At 35.9% G+C, this 13059-nt stretch overlaps 2 protein-coding genes across 3 annotated transcripts in view; one reads left to right on the top strand and one right to left on the bottom strand.

Moving 5' to 3' along the window:
* LOC119836471 (acyl-CoA-binding domain-containing protein 5) overlaps positions 1 to 5109 on the top strand; it is a 21331-nt gene extending 16222 nt beyond the window's left edge. The window contains exons 5-9 of one of the 2 annotated variants that reach the window (XM_038361802.1): positions 420 to 535; positions 961 to 1045; positions 1599 to 1699; positions 2502 to 2620; positions 3230 to 5109. In XM_038361802.1, coding sequence (XP_038217730.1) covers positions 420 to 535; positions 961 to 1045; positions 1599 to 1699; positions 2502 to 2620; position 3230 — 422 coding nt within the window. In that variant the 3' untranslated portion in view covers positions 3231 to 5109. The remainder of the gene's footprint in view (positions 1 to 419; positions 536 to 960; positions 1046 to 1598; positions 1700 to 2501; positions 2621 to 3229) is intronic. The other variant, XM_038361803.1, reaches the window with a different exon arrangement.
* Positions 5110 to 7720: 2611 nt separating this feature from the next.
* LOC119836358 overlaps positions 7721 to 13059 on the bottom strand; it is an 11773-nt gene continuing 6434 nt past the window's right edge. The window contains exons 9-11 of the mRNA XM_038361662.1: positions 11863 to 12047; positions 10647 to 10750; positions 7721 to 10504 (exon numbers count right to left, since the gene is read on the bottom strand). Coding sequence (XP_038217590.1) covers positions 8931 to 10504; positions 10647 to 10750; positions 11863 to 12047 — 1863 coding nt within the window. The 3' untranslated portion in view covers positions 7721 to 8930. The remainder of the gene's footprint in view (positions 10505 to 10646; positions 10751 to 11862; positions 12048 to 13059) is intronic.

The raw sequence follows: 13059 nt of genomic DNA, 5'->3' as shown, positions 1-13059 counted from the left end.
TCTTATATCGTTCTAGATAGGTCACCTGGTGGTTCAAATGACCCGTAATTTTTTCTATATGGGCCTGTAGTCTATCAGTGTTAGATAGCCCATTTATTGAGGAAGACTATAGGCTATATATGTAACACGGGCAAATCCGGCGCGGACCGCTAGTCTTACCTATATGAATCGAAGGGTGTCGTCATCGTCGGGCGTAAATTTTTATAGATATAAAGATTACAATATTGTGTCGATGGGAGGCGGCCTTTCTTAAATTAAATTTATAGTTCAGAATAGATCTATTTTTTTCTATTATTTCAAAATTTATAATTTATGAAGCATTTCAATGCTATGAAACTAAAAATTAAATAAAACATATAAGATTCTTGGGTCATTTTAACACTAGCAATGCTATAATATATAATTCCTCATTATTCCAGATTCCCGTTCCGTAAGCGGCGCGTCGTCGCCCGCGCCGGAGGAGGCGCCGGCGCGCGCGCGTCACGACTCCGAGGACGAGTACATAGACACCGTCGATGTTAGTGTGCCGCACGCCGTACGTGTCGCTTGCGTTGTGTGCGCGTGTGCGTTGTGTGTGCGTGTGCGTTGTGTGTGTGTGTGTGCGTGTGTTGTGTAACGTATATCTTATTAAATGTGAATTGGTGGGGGGGTGTGTGTGTGTGTGTGTGTCACTTTCAGTGTTCTTTCAATATTTCATTTATTGTATCATTTTTTTAATAAAACTTCGATTATGGAATAAGACTATATTACAATTAGATTATAGAAGATAGAGCAATAATGTTATAATACGACAGCAACGATGCACATAATACAGTATTGTTTTTTTCTGTTTTTTTTTTTTCATTTTTTTGCCCTGTTAGCATTGAAAATTTGTTTTAAAAGTAATTTGCTTAAGTTAAGTACTGGCTTCTAAAACTTTCAATACCAAAGAATCCAATTAATGGTATTATTTCACTTTAGGTGGAGCCCGAACCGCCGGTCCAAACGCACAGCGCGCCGAGGCTCAGCAACGGGCACGCGTACCAAATAACCTCGCAACTGACACGTGAGTTTAGCTCTTTTTTTTTATTTTTTTATTTTTATTATTTATCTGTGGTCGTGAAATAAAAAATGAATTCACATACTCTACTGAAGGAATTATTATAATTAAATGGTTGTTCGCATTGTCTTCCTATTGGTTCTGAAAGGATCTTCCTTTTGGTTAAAAATGGTCTATGAGTTAGGAGTCCGGAGGCCCGTTTCGTTTTCCTCACCCGTCTTATTCCATTCCTTCTTTCTACTCGCCAATCCTTTTCCATATCGCTTTCCCCTTGAAACAGGCCAGTCATCTCAGTCTTCCCGTGACCACGCTCGCTGTCAAGTGTTCGAAACGTCGGCTGAATAATATAATGAATAAAACGCGTTTAATTTCTAAATCACTATTTAATTTAAATTATTTAATTCTTTTATAACTTTTGAATTTGTAACGGATCTTTGTTGTCCATGTAATTTTAATTTTAATTCAATAAAGGTATATTATTATTATTATGTGTATTTCTCCATAATACTTATTATTAATTAATACATCCGTGTATTCACGTATTTGTTTCGATTCCCAGATCTGAAGGTGCTAGAGCAACTGCCGGGCACGCTAGCTCGGCTGGAGGCTGACGTGGCCGCTCTCAGGAAGGCCGTAGAGGGCGATAGGAGGATATTGGACGTGAGTGTTGTTGTGATTTTGATAGCTAGTGCGATTGGTGACTAGACAACTGTGTGCGAGATGGCTTGATGATTTACGCTGTTATCTATTTATTGAAACAAACAAACAAGCCATTTGTTAAAACGCTTTTATTAACTTCGTTTGTATGTAAACTACTCGCGTAGAATCGATTTTGAATCGCTTTTAACGGATAAGTTTAGTTTGAACTTTGTACATTTATCAAGGATCGGTAACTATACAGTAATTTCCTGAGTTTATACTCCAGGAGAGTAGAGTCATGAATTTTTTAAATGTTTTTTTATTCTTTTAATTTAACTTTCATTAGGATCGCCAGGATTAAATAATTTCCTTAAGTAAAGTCTGCGTAAGGGCAAGTAAGCAATTTAGTTAAATACAAGTCGAGCATTTCTTAACACGCTTTTATTTGCTTCACCTGTATGTTTGTAACCGATTGCTTTGGACTTAACCCCGGGATTCTTCCAGGCGTTGAAAGTTTTTTTTATGTTATCGCCGGGAATGGAGCTGGTGGGTCGCCTGATGGTAAGCGATCCTACGCCTCAATTTAGCGATTACAGACCTTACGCCTCTTAAGATGAGTTGCCGACTACATTGGAAAGGGTTTATGAATAAAGGAAAGGACTGGAAATGGTAAAAAAAGGATATGGGCCTCTAGCTCCTTCACTCACCGAACTTCTTCTATTTTACGCAGGTCTTTTATGGGGTTAAGGTACTTCCCCGGAGCGAGTTGGCCCAATTCGTGCCGAAGCGTGCTAGGCTCTGAATATGTAATGTTTTATTTCAGCAAGTATCAAGCAGCTGGCGCTGGCCGTGGCAAGAGCTGAGTCCGCCCACGTTGGTGCTGCTGGTCGTGTGGCCGCTAGTCGCCTACCGCTTTATGGCGAGAAAGCAAAATCGCTCTTAGTGAGTTGTCTTAGCGTTCAGAATAAAATTGACTTGATTGACACGTTTTTGTGTTACTCTGCGCTTTTTTTCTTCTATTTTTTGTCAATGATAGATATATTTTTTCTTAAACAAGTTTTGTCATACTTTGCGCTGATTCTTTTGTTTTCCTTTATCATCAATGATAGAGATTTTTTTTCATAATAAACTCGAGGGAAGTTTCATAAGAATTTAATTTAAAAAAAAAGTCAATGTTATCCTTTCCTCGGGGCTAATTTCATTGCTTGCTGAAAATGTCCCTGAATGTCCCGAATGTCGGAATTTTCACTGTTAGATTCTCTAACAGTGAAAATGACTAATGTGCTATGCAAACAGAACATATCCAAAATATTTTTTTTTGGTCCCGAGCGGGAATAGAATCCTCGATTCCTCGTAGAAACGAATGAATAGATATAATAGTACAAAGTAGAATTCTTTGACAAATCAACACCTAGAAACAGCTGAACTAATTTTAAACAGATTTTACTGATTTTTATGACGTCATAAGGACCATCGTTTAATGTAATATTGTGCATCTACTCGTGTTGAGAATGTATAGATTTCTAGTTAATAATTAATTTTCTTTCACAGGTGTCGACGGATTCCACAATGTGATTCAAACGTGCTAAATTTTTTGTTTGGTAATTCAAAAGATTTCATTAATAGGCCCTTGTACTATTTCATAAGTAATTTTAGGGCTGTTTAGTAGCAACACATTCCGTTTTTATCTAACATGTTAAAAAGAGGTACTCAATTATTGTTGAAATAGATTTGTCTGTAGGGCGTAAGTAAATTTTGAAGTAGAAGCTAATAAAACTCCATTACACAAGTATGGAGCACTCTTATATGCGTGAGCTGCTCTCATATGCGTGAACTGTCATTTTGACAGTTGCTACGGTATGTGAATATGAGGGAAGAATCGCACCAATTGTGCCTTTTTTTCTTTGACACTGAATTGATTAAAATGCTTATGTTAATTTTACTTTATCAACATTTGAGTGTGAAAATTTATTCGACTTTTATATTGTTTCCATCACTTTTAAAATATAAGTACAAATATAAATTTACTTATAAGTGTTCACTGTAAAAATTCAAATACAGTGAACAGAGCAATACGAGTCAATCTTTAACTTAATCACTTTAAATCTTTCTTAAATTTTATAGTTACATGTTGTTGAGCAAAGTTTTAGTATTCATTTTATGTTATGCCTAATAGAAAAGGATAAATATGTATAAAGGTTCCACAATTTGTATTTAAAATGTTATCTACATAGTATATCAAATTAAATTACCTCTTATCAATGGAAAATGTTGCTACCCGTTGTGATCATATTGCATTTTTTTGTGAAAGGGATTTTATTGGGCTTATGGTAGAAATTTATTTGTATAAAATATCTCGCAATGATTTGGGACAACTAATTTTAAACTTTTATTGAATGGTATTTGTACTGTAATAAATAATATATTATAATTGTTTTATTTCATACCTATTCGCAAGCATAGTGATGAGTTTATCTGTTACCTGTATAGTTTTCAAATTTTAAGTAAGTGTTTTTAGGTTATGATAATTTTATATTTTTGTGATATATAGGTTATAAAGTGACATTTCGTTTCCCGCCTTTTATTGACAGTAACGGCATGGGCTGCAGCTATACCTCTCCATATATTCCCAAAATAAATAAAAAAAAGAATATTTTTCGGTTTTTTATTTCTCTTCCTAAACAATGTAGTGCTAAACATTAAACAAATACAAGAACGACAGAAATGTTATGTATTTGATTTAATTCGATTTTTTATTTAAATTGCCTCTGTTGTACATAGATAACAGATACGTAATTGATTAAAAATAAATCGTAAAACCTTCGTAAACAACGAATGAAATGTTAACAATCTTTAATATTTTTGTTAGATTATAATTTCCCGTATATTAAAAAAAATGTAATTAAAAATTAGTTTCTTTCAATTTCAAATTTGTGGAAACGAAGTAGTATTAACCTTACCATTATTATTTATCTGTATGTACGTTCATTACAAGCTTAAAATCTTATAGAACTGCAATTTGTAAATTGTTCTATATGGAGGAGTGATTACAACTCGAATTTTTATTTTAAACCAAATATTTTGTAACTGTAATTGATTTAATTATAAATGAATTTTGTTTTATAGACTAGCTAAACAGGGAAGACTATCATAACTATATTGGTTTTTTGCGGCTTGTCTAATAATATGTATGTAATTGTAACACGAGATTGAGGTATGTGAAATAAAGCAAAAGTCGTATGCAATGCAATAATTTTTCAACTAAGCTTTAGTCTATAACATTAAACCAAATGCCTTATTTACATACCAGAATCTAGCGCACGAACGAAATGTAATTATACTTTATTCGTAAATTATAAGACGGTGTTCCGAATCGATTGATAGTAGATTTGTATAAAATTTGTTACTCGTAATATATGGGGGTTTTACAAGCTGTTGTTTTATTTTCCTATTTATCGATAAGGCCATCCCTAAATTAAGTCACTCAAATTTTTGATTTTTTGACCCCTTACCCTCCTTGTCACATTTTAACAACCTCCTTCCCGCTTATGTGACGCACTTCAAATTTTATGCATGTTATTATGAAAAATCCTACAATGAGATCAAGAAAGACGATATCAATTTCTTTAAGACTTAAATTATATTTTCCCAATTTCGCTGGTTCAGCTCACTCAACCTGTAGATCACACTAATAGCATGTCTTTATTAATGTGCTAAATCTAATTAAAATCAAATTAAAAAAGCATATTTGTAGTAATTGCATGAGACATTAGTTTTCTCTCTTGTGTTTGAGTTTACGCGAGTGTTATAAATTTTGAAACACACGTTTATCAGAATATCGAACACGATTCTGAAAAAATCTTGTTGAAAATTTTACTTTACTAAAAATCGGTTGTCTGTGAAGTCGGTTCTGACGATAGTTGAACGTGACAACCAATTGTGCCTCTTTGTCGATTGTTCCTCGCTCTCGCTTGCACTTCAAGCCTTACATTCCGAATGAGTCATGTTCTTTCGTGCGTGCAGCCGGCTCAATCGAATAAGACGTCACGTCAAAAAAAAATTTCTTCGACTTCGATGCACACAGCTATTAAGAACATAAAAAGGTGATGAATAAAAACACATATTTCTCTGTCCCTTTATTAGAAACAAACATCTTACCTAAAAATCACTGTCTCAAAATAAAACGTACGTAATATATTGAATTTAAAATAAACTTAACGAAAATCTAACATGGCCCGTAGTAAACTTAACTGTATACAAATTAAATCACATTTAACTAAATTAAATAACATAAAACAATAAAAAAAGAATACAAAACAAGATTCTTGTACTTCAAAATAGATTCACGTTGGGGTACAAATAACTACGTGTTACCATAAAAACATATCGTTTGCCAGACGAAGACGAAGACGAGGCCGCGGTCGAAAGGCTAGTTCACAATAAATTCCTTCATTCAACTAAAGCACGCAATAAAACGCTTATGCTTTCAATTAATTTTCTCTCGTTATATTTGATAACAAAAGTAACACAATAGAAAGACTCTTTATTACATTTAGGACTTTTTTTGTACTCAATGCAATGTAAATACAGTATGTCACTTCGGAATATTAGTGGAACAGGCCAGTTTTTTTATTTATTTGGCTCTCGGGTGACCAAATTTATTTAACACATTATGCATATTGTATCTAAAAAATGAATATATATATATATATATACCGTTTTCTAAAATAAATAACTATAATGTAAAGACACATTGTAAAACACAGAAAAGTAAATTGTAAGAAGATCATAGAAACCAATAGAATGGAGTGCTTAAATACATTTAACAACAAAAAAATATTCACTTCACGGTTTTTCAGATTGTGCAAATTTTGTATTTTGATCCATGTTAGTAATAATATCATATATCTTTCCATTGCAAATAATAAATTAATCATAATTACTTGGACCCCAAAGCGTCAACATAAAACAAAAAAAAAAACAATAATGGAAGGCTTAATTAACTTAAATATAATAATTTAAAGCAAAACCATTTCTGTTTTAAGACCACAGTAAGCACGACCGTACCTCGTAGAGACAATCATAGAATTATATATCCTGTTTCTTATGGAATAGGGTACACTTTCCGACGAAGCAATCTTAAAACAGAAATGCAGACAGCATAAACTTCATGTCATTACAAAAAACTACACTTAAAGACAATACAATACACTTTAGGTACAACTTTGTAGAGAGAAATTAATATTTTTGAGATTTTAACGCCAAATATTATATTAAATGCGATAGAAGCGAATCGTCAGCAGCGCCCCTGGTGGCCGATAATGGAATTAAGTTTAAATATAACAGATTTTAGTACAATGTTGCATTTAGTTCGAGTTTACTAGTACAAAAGAGATAGCACTCTTAATTTTACACACTGCGAGAGGGAGACAGCTGTATACTTTTGAACTCTTGGTACTAAAAAGTTAAAACTTAACATTCACAGATTCTCAATACTCACATAGCAACTATTTTGTCAAGTGCAAAAGAGACAGAAAATGTCTATTTAAATGTTTAACACAATGCACGAGAGAGACGAGTACGTGCTCCTTAAACGCATTTATGTTGTGACAGTTAATAGTTACAGTAATTGCCACTAGAGGCGCTCGCGACGCTAAAATATTAAACGTTTAACACTAATGTAAATTCTTAATTTAAATGTGAGGTAATAATAATTTATAATTAATATACGAATGGAATAAGGATTCATCTCACATCATAGGATAGGTTCTATGGAATTATATTGTTTTATAGTGCTTATAACATTATCACTAAAGATCTGGTTTGTACTATTTTCTACCTACGGCTACGTTCAATCTAAGAGTATTTTATGATAAAATATATTTTTTCCACGGCGATTTTTATTCATCTGTATGTATGGACACAATTTTGAATTACTTCTTACCAATCGCATATTTTAGTAATAAATTTCAATGCTGCCGGCATTTTTTTCCTTAACGACGAATGACAAAATACAATAACCGTAAAATAAGAGAGACCATTTAAGACGACACTACTAAAATATCCATACATAGAGTAGCGCTTTATAATTTTTGACACACAATTGAAAAATGACTATTTATTAATTGGTGTAATATCCCTTTTATTAGTAAAACAAGAATATTTCGCTCTTGTGTATTATAATACTACCCTACAAAATGACATTATCATGTGAACTGACAATCATGCTATCTCTCTCTTAAGCATCAAATACATCAGTGTAAGAGGGAGACAGCAACATTGCATCGAATGTGAAATTATTTTCATGATTTTAACTTAGGTTAAATTGTTAATTTCAAACAAAAATCTAATAATAATAAGAAACGTGTGATGTTAAAACCTCTATTAAAATTGTAAATGCAATAGAACACAATATTATCTATGGATCGCCTTTTTAAATATAATAGTACTCTATTATTTATGTTATTTCAATTTTTATTAATTGCCTGTATCAATAGAACGTCAAAATGTGTATGTAAAACTATTACTTTGCTCCATGGTTTCGTTCGGAAAAAAATCGCGATCTCTTTACAAAGCTAAAAGAAAATTCACTTAAATCGCTCAATGACAAAAAAAGACCAAGAATTAACTGGATCTAATATTTTTTACGATAATTTGAAGGCTATTTAATAAGTAATAATTTTTTTATCACAGCAAAAAAGAAATCTGTTAAGACAGTTCTGAAAAATATGTTCAATTAGTTATATAGATAAAATTACATAACATTTATAAATTAATGAACGTATTTTTTAAGAGTAATGGTGCAAGTTAGAAAACTTTAAATGTGTGTATAAAATAGCCATAGATAACGTCAAAATAAAGCACAGTAAAAAAACTACGTTCGTACTATAATAACACTCAGTATTATAGTAACAATATAATAAAAAAGCCAAAAAACCCACCATTCATTTGTAAGTCTATCGTTTTTAATTGTATAATGTATTTGAATATGGAATGCGTTTAAACTTAATTATCTCTTCACATAAAGCCCCGTTCTCATCCATTTGTTTAGCAACAAACTCCAACATGTTGCTGAATTGTTGTCAACATGTCACAGCAACACTGAGTGTTGCAGAGACCGCGTGTTGAAAGAATTTTTTTTAACAACATTGTCGATCAAATATCGCTTAAGAAATGTAAATCATGCAAACGAGGCTTTAGTTCCACCAATTAAAATCTGAGATAATGGAAAATAGACCATAAAAAAAAATAATTAAAGACTGTTTCCGAACATCATTCTATCGTCGTACAAACTCAATCTGTTGGATTCACTGGCCCTGCCCTTTTGCAAGGCCCTGTCCCGTCTCGCCCTGCGTATGGCAACCGGCAAGTCTCCGGGAGTCTTAACCCTTCCGGCCGGATTCTGCAAGTGCAAATCGCCGGATGACGAGAATATCTCATTGACTTGCTCCAACGAGTGTTGCCGTTTGATCGCTAACGACTTTAGCGACGGTTTCTTTTGCCCCTCGTCGAGTATTTTCAGCTCGCTGGTGTCGATCTCCCCGTTCAGCGCCGCAATGTACACGGGATTATCGCCGCTATAGCCGTTCACCAAGTTCTCTTTATCGTTCGAATCGCTAAACTCGTTGTCGAAATTCGTGTATTTATTTTGGAATTTGTTGAACGTAAAGTCGGTTTTCGTGTGGCTCGCCTCTTTCAGCACTTCGTTCTGGTGTTTCTTCTTATCCATTTCACTGGGTTTCGCCACCGTTTGAATCGTTATTTTCGCGCCGTTGTTCTCTGATAGTAGCATTAGGTGTTCGTCTTCGCTGCTCGAGCAATCCGAGTTCATATCAAATGGGCTATCGTTGTTGAAGGCGTCCGTTTGGTTGGGTAGGTACTGCAGCTCTAGATTGATGCTGGCTCGCGACGACCCTGCGCTGTTTGTGATGGGATTGTCGCAGCTTAGCCGCTTCTTCAGGGTGGAGTCCTCCGATTCTGAATGTCCAGCTTTCATGCTCTGCGACGACATGGACGTTCGAACCGATCGTTTGTTCAGGCTCTCGGAGCTCCCTTTGATTTTGTTCTGGTTCGATTCCGGTTTCACTTTCGGCACTATCACGGCGAATACTTGGTTTCTCTCGTTGTTGTCTCTCGCGGGTAGTTCTCTGAACACCGTATTCATGTCGGACTCCATTAGCATCGTGGGCGACAGCGTTTTATTTGGAGGCGACAGTGTACAGGGTGCTTCGAAATTGTACGGTCTGTCCTGTATGCCGAGATTGGTCGGCCTGTCGAAGTCAATGTTGCTGGGTTTGTCCACAACTGACGTTTTCGTTCTGCCATTTTGCGTTATATTCTCTGCGACCAATTTGACCTCCGTCTCTTTGGGTGTTTTGTTCAATTTCTTCTCAAAGAACTTTCTTATGCCCCACTTCTTGTCCTTTTGCTCTTGCAATAGATTAGTCTGTTTTGGGCCTCTTTCTTCGGGGGCGCTTACGTCATTTTGTACGTAATCTAGGGGCCTCTGGTACGAGCGAATTTCGTTCAATCTATCGGAGTTTTCTTGTGTTTGCAGTCTGTTGTGACTGATCCTGGCAACGGATAGACAATTTTCGGTGACCGATTGCGGTTTTGGTTCTGCTGGAGCCGTGATATCCTTGAGGCTTTTGTGTATGAGTTCCACTGTGTGCGTCTGTGTGTTTGTATTGGTGTTGCGTTCTATACACGCGTTCCTGCCAATGTGTGGGTGGGGGTAAAGAAGGGGGGTTGTGACGTCACCATTTTGCAGTGGTACGCAGTTGGAGTTCTTGTCGACATCGTTCGGAGTTATTTGCGTGTTAGTTTCTGTGAATAGAATATATATTTTTTAATGGATTTCTGATTTCACAATATTTAAATATACATTTTTGTGTAACAACTATATATTTCAACGTAAATATATTTTGATTTTATTAAAAACATGTACTTAAATACACACTAAACTCACCTGGTTGATTTGGATGCAAATTGTTATCATGAATGACCGGCCCTTGAACGAGCAGCATCAGTTTTAGTTCAGCCATGCGCTCCTCCACGCAAACAGCGGTTAATCTGAAATTGCATCAAAAGTTATTACTAGCGGTCCGGCCCTGCTTCGCCCGTGGTACGTATATAGCCTATAACCTTCCTCAATAAATGGGCTATTTAACACTGAAAGAATTTTTCAAATCGGACCAGTAGTTCCTGAGATTAGTGCGTTCAAACAAACAAACAAACAAACTCTTCGGCTTTATAATATCAATATAGATTAAAAACATGAACCCAAGGCGTCACTCGCGTTGTAACCGTGCAAAAAGTAGCGTAAACGATACAGATCATAATCTATCTCTGTACCAAATTTCATGCACATACGATAAGCTGTTTTCGCGTGAAAGAGTAACAAACATCCATACATCCATCCGTAGTTGCAAACTATCGCTTTTATATTAGTAGGATTTAATAAGAACTAACACGTATTTAGAGACGAGATAACAGCAAAATTACAATATCTTTTTCCCCACTTCTCATGTTAAATCGATTTGATCCTTATTGCCAATCAGTTAAGGACCACTTTCAATTACTTGTATCGCGGATATTTGTAACATATAATACGGTTTTTATTGAGAAAACAAAAAAAAAATACATTTTATTATTACATGTATCTTATTCATAATGCTCGGGTACCACCAGAAGGATAATACCCGGTCCTTTGGAAGGCTTACGTGGCGTCCAGCGGCTTGGTCAGTCAGGATATATAAGATTGAGATATTAACAGATTTAAATGTGGTAGTCGAGCACGCTTCGGCACGAATTGGGTCAGCTCGCGACGGGGAAGTACCACACCCCAACAGAAGACCGGCGTGAAATAGCATTCTGCTGTGTTTCGTTCGGTGAGTGGGGGAGCCGGAGGCCCATATCCTTTTCCTTGCCCTTCCCAGTCCTTTCCTTAATTCCTATCGCCAATCCTTTCTGCTGTGTTTCATTCGGTGAGTGGGGGAGCCGGAGGCCCATATCCTTTTCTTTACCCTTCCCAGTCCTCTCCTTAATTCCTATCGCCAATCCTTTCTAAATCCCTTCCCAATTTAAAGTCAGCAATCCATTTGTAGAGGCGTAAGGTCTGCAATGGACCTTATGCCTTTCCAAATGCTCATGGGCGGTGGAAACAAAAAAAAAAAGACAGTCACCTAGCCTCCGCATCATGGTCCCAGCACTCCTCGCAGGTGTCCGCGGCTATCTTCAGCGCCCTCGCCTCGCCCGGCGCCGCGCGCGGCAGCGGCGGCCGCGCCTTGTTGCGGCACACCAGTGTCTGAAACCGCAATGTATATCCGTTCATTTCTATACTAGACGCTCGCCCCGGCTTCGCCCGCGGTACATATATATAGTCTTACTAACTGCGCCCCGCGGTTTCACCCGCGTAAGTCCGTATCCCGTAGGAGTGTCGGGATAAAAAGTAGTCTATATGTTATTCCAGTTGTCCAGCTGTCTACGTAGCAATTAAAAATTTCATTGCAATCGGTTCAGTAGTTTTTGCGCGAAAGAGCAACAAACACACACACACGCGCTTACAAACTTTCGTGTTTATAATATTAGTAGGATAGGATGTCGTAGCGAACTGAAGTTGCAGCTTTCTAACGGTGACAGAACCGAACCCGAACCCTCATAGGCGGGCCGTGTCCCAGCAGTGGGAACATATATAGGCTGATAATAATTTTGAAAAATATGTCTAAAATTTAAAATAACTTTAGTACCTGCAATAGGTAATAAAAATATAATAGATCACCATTTATATAAAAAAATCATTTACTTACCTGTGAGAGATATGGCAACAGCGCAATGTCAGTAAGAGTTATTATACTTAACTACTACAGACAATATTTTCTTCATAAATTATTAAATGTATTTTATAATATTTTCGTATTAAGATTAGAAACATCATAAATGAATACATTGATAAATTTATTGTTATGTAATACACCTTAAGATGTCCGTCTTTTAATATTGTTTATATTTTACTAGCTGCTTCCCGTTGACGTTGTTGTTGTTGTGTTGTTAATTGTAGTAAGGTAAGACGAGTTTCATGTGTTGTGGCGTGTGTAGTGTGTTATCAGAGTCTATGTACTTTATGATTGCAGTGTTTTGTTTGTTCCAGTACGTACTTCGCACTGTTTGATTCGCAGTGTGCTTTTTTATTGTATTTAATGCAGTGTGTGGTGGTGTGTGCGAGATGCAGGGCGTGGTGTACAGTATTATTCTTTGTGCGAATTTGTTAGTGTTCGATGTTTTTTGCACGGTAGTTCATAACACGTAGCGTGTGGCACGTGCTACTGCATGCGGTGTATAGTGTAACGCTCCAAAAGCTTCCACAACACGAGCCGTGTGCA

Source organism: Zerene cesonia, chromosome 24 (genome assembly GCF_012273895.1).
Source record: "Zerene cesonia ecotype Mississippi chromosome 24, Zerene_cesonia_1.1, whole genome shotgun sequence".
NCBI lineage: Eukaryota > Metazoa > Arthropoda > Insecta > Lepidoptera > Pieridae > Zerene > Zerene cesonia.
Note: the sequence above shows the minus strand (reverse complement) of the source record. Positions and strands in the feature narration are given on the sequence as shown.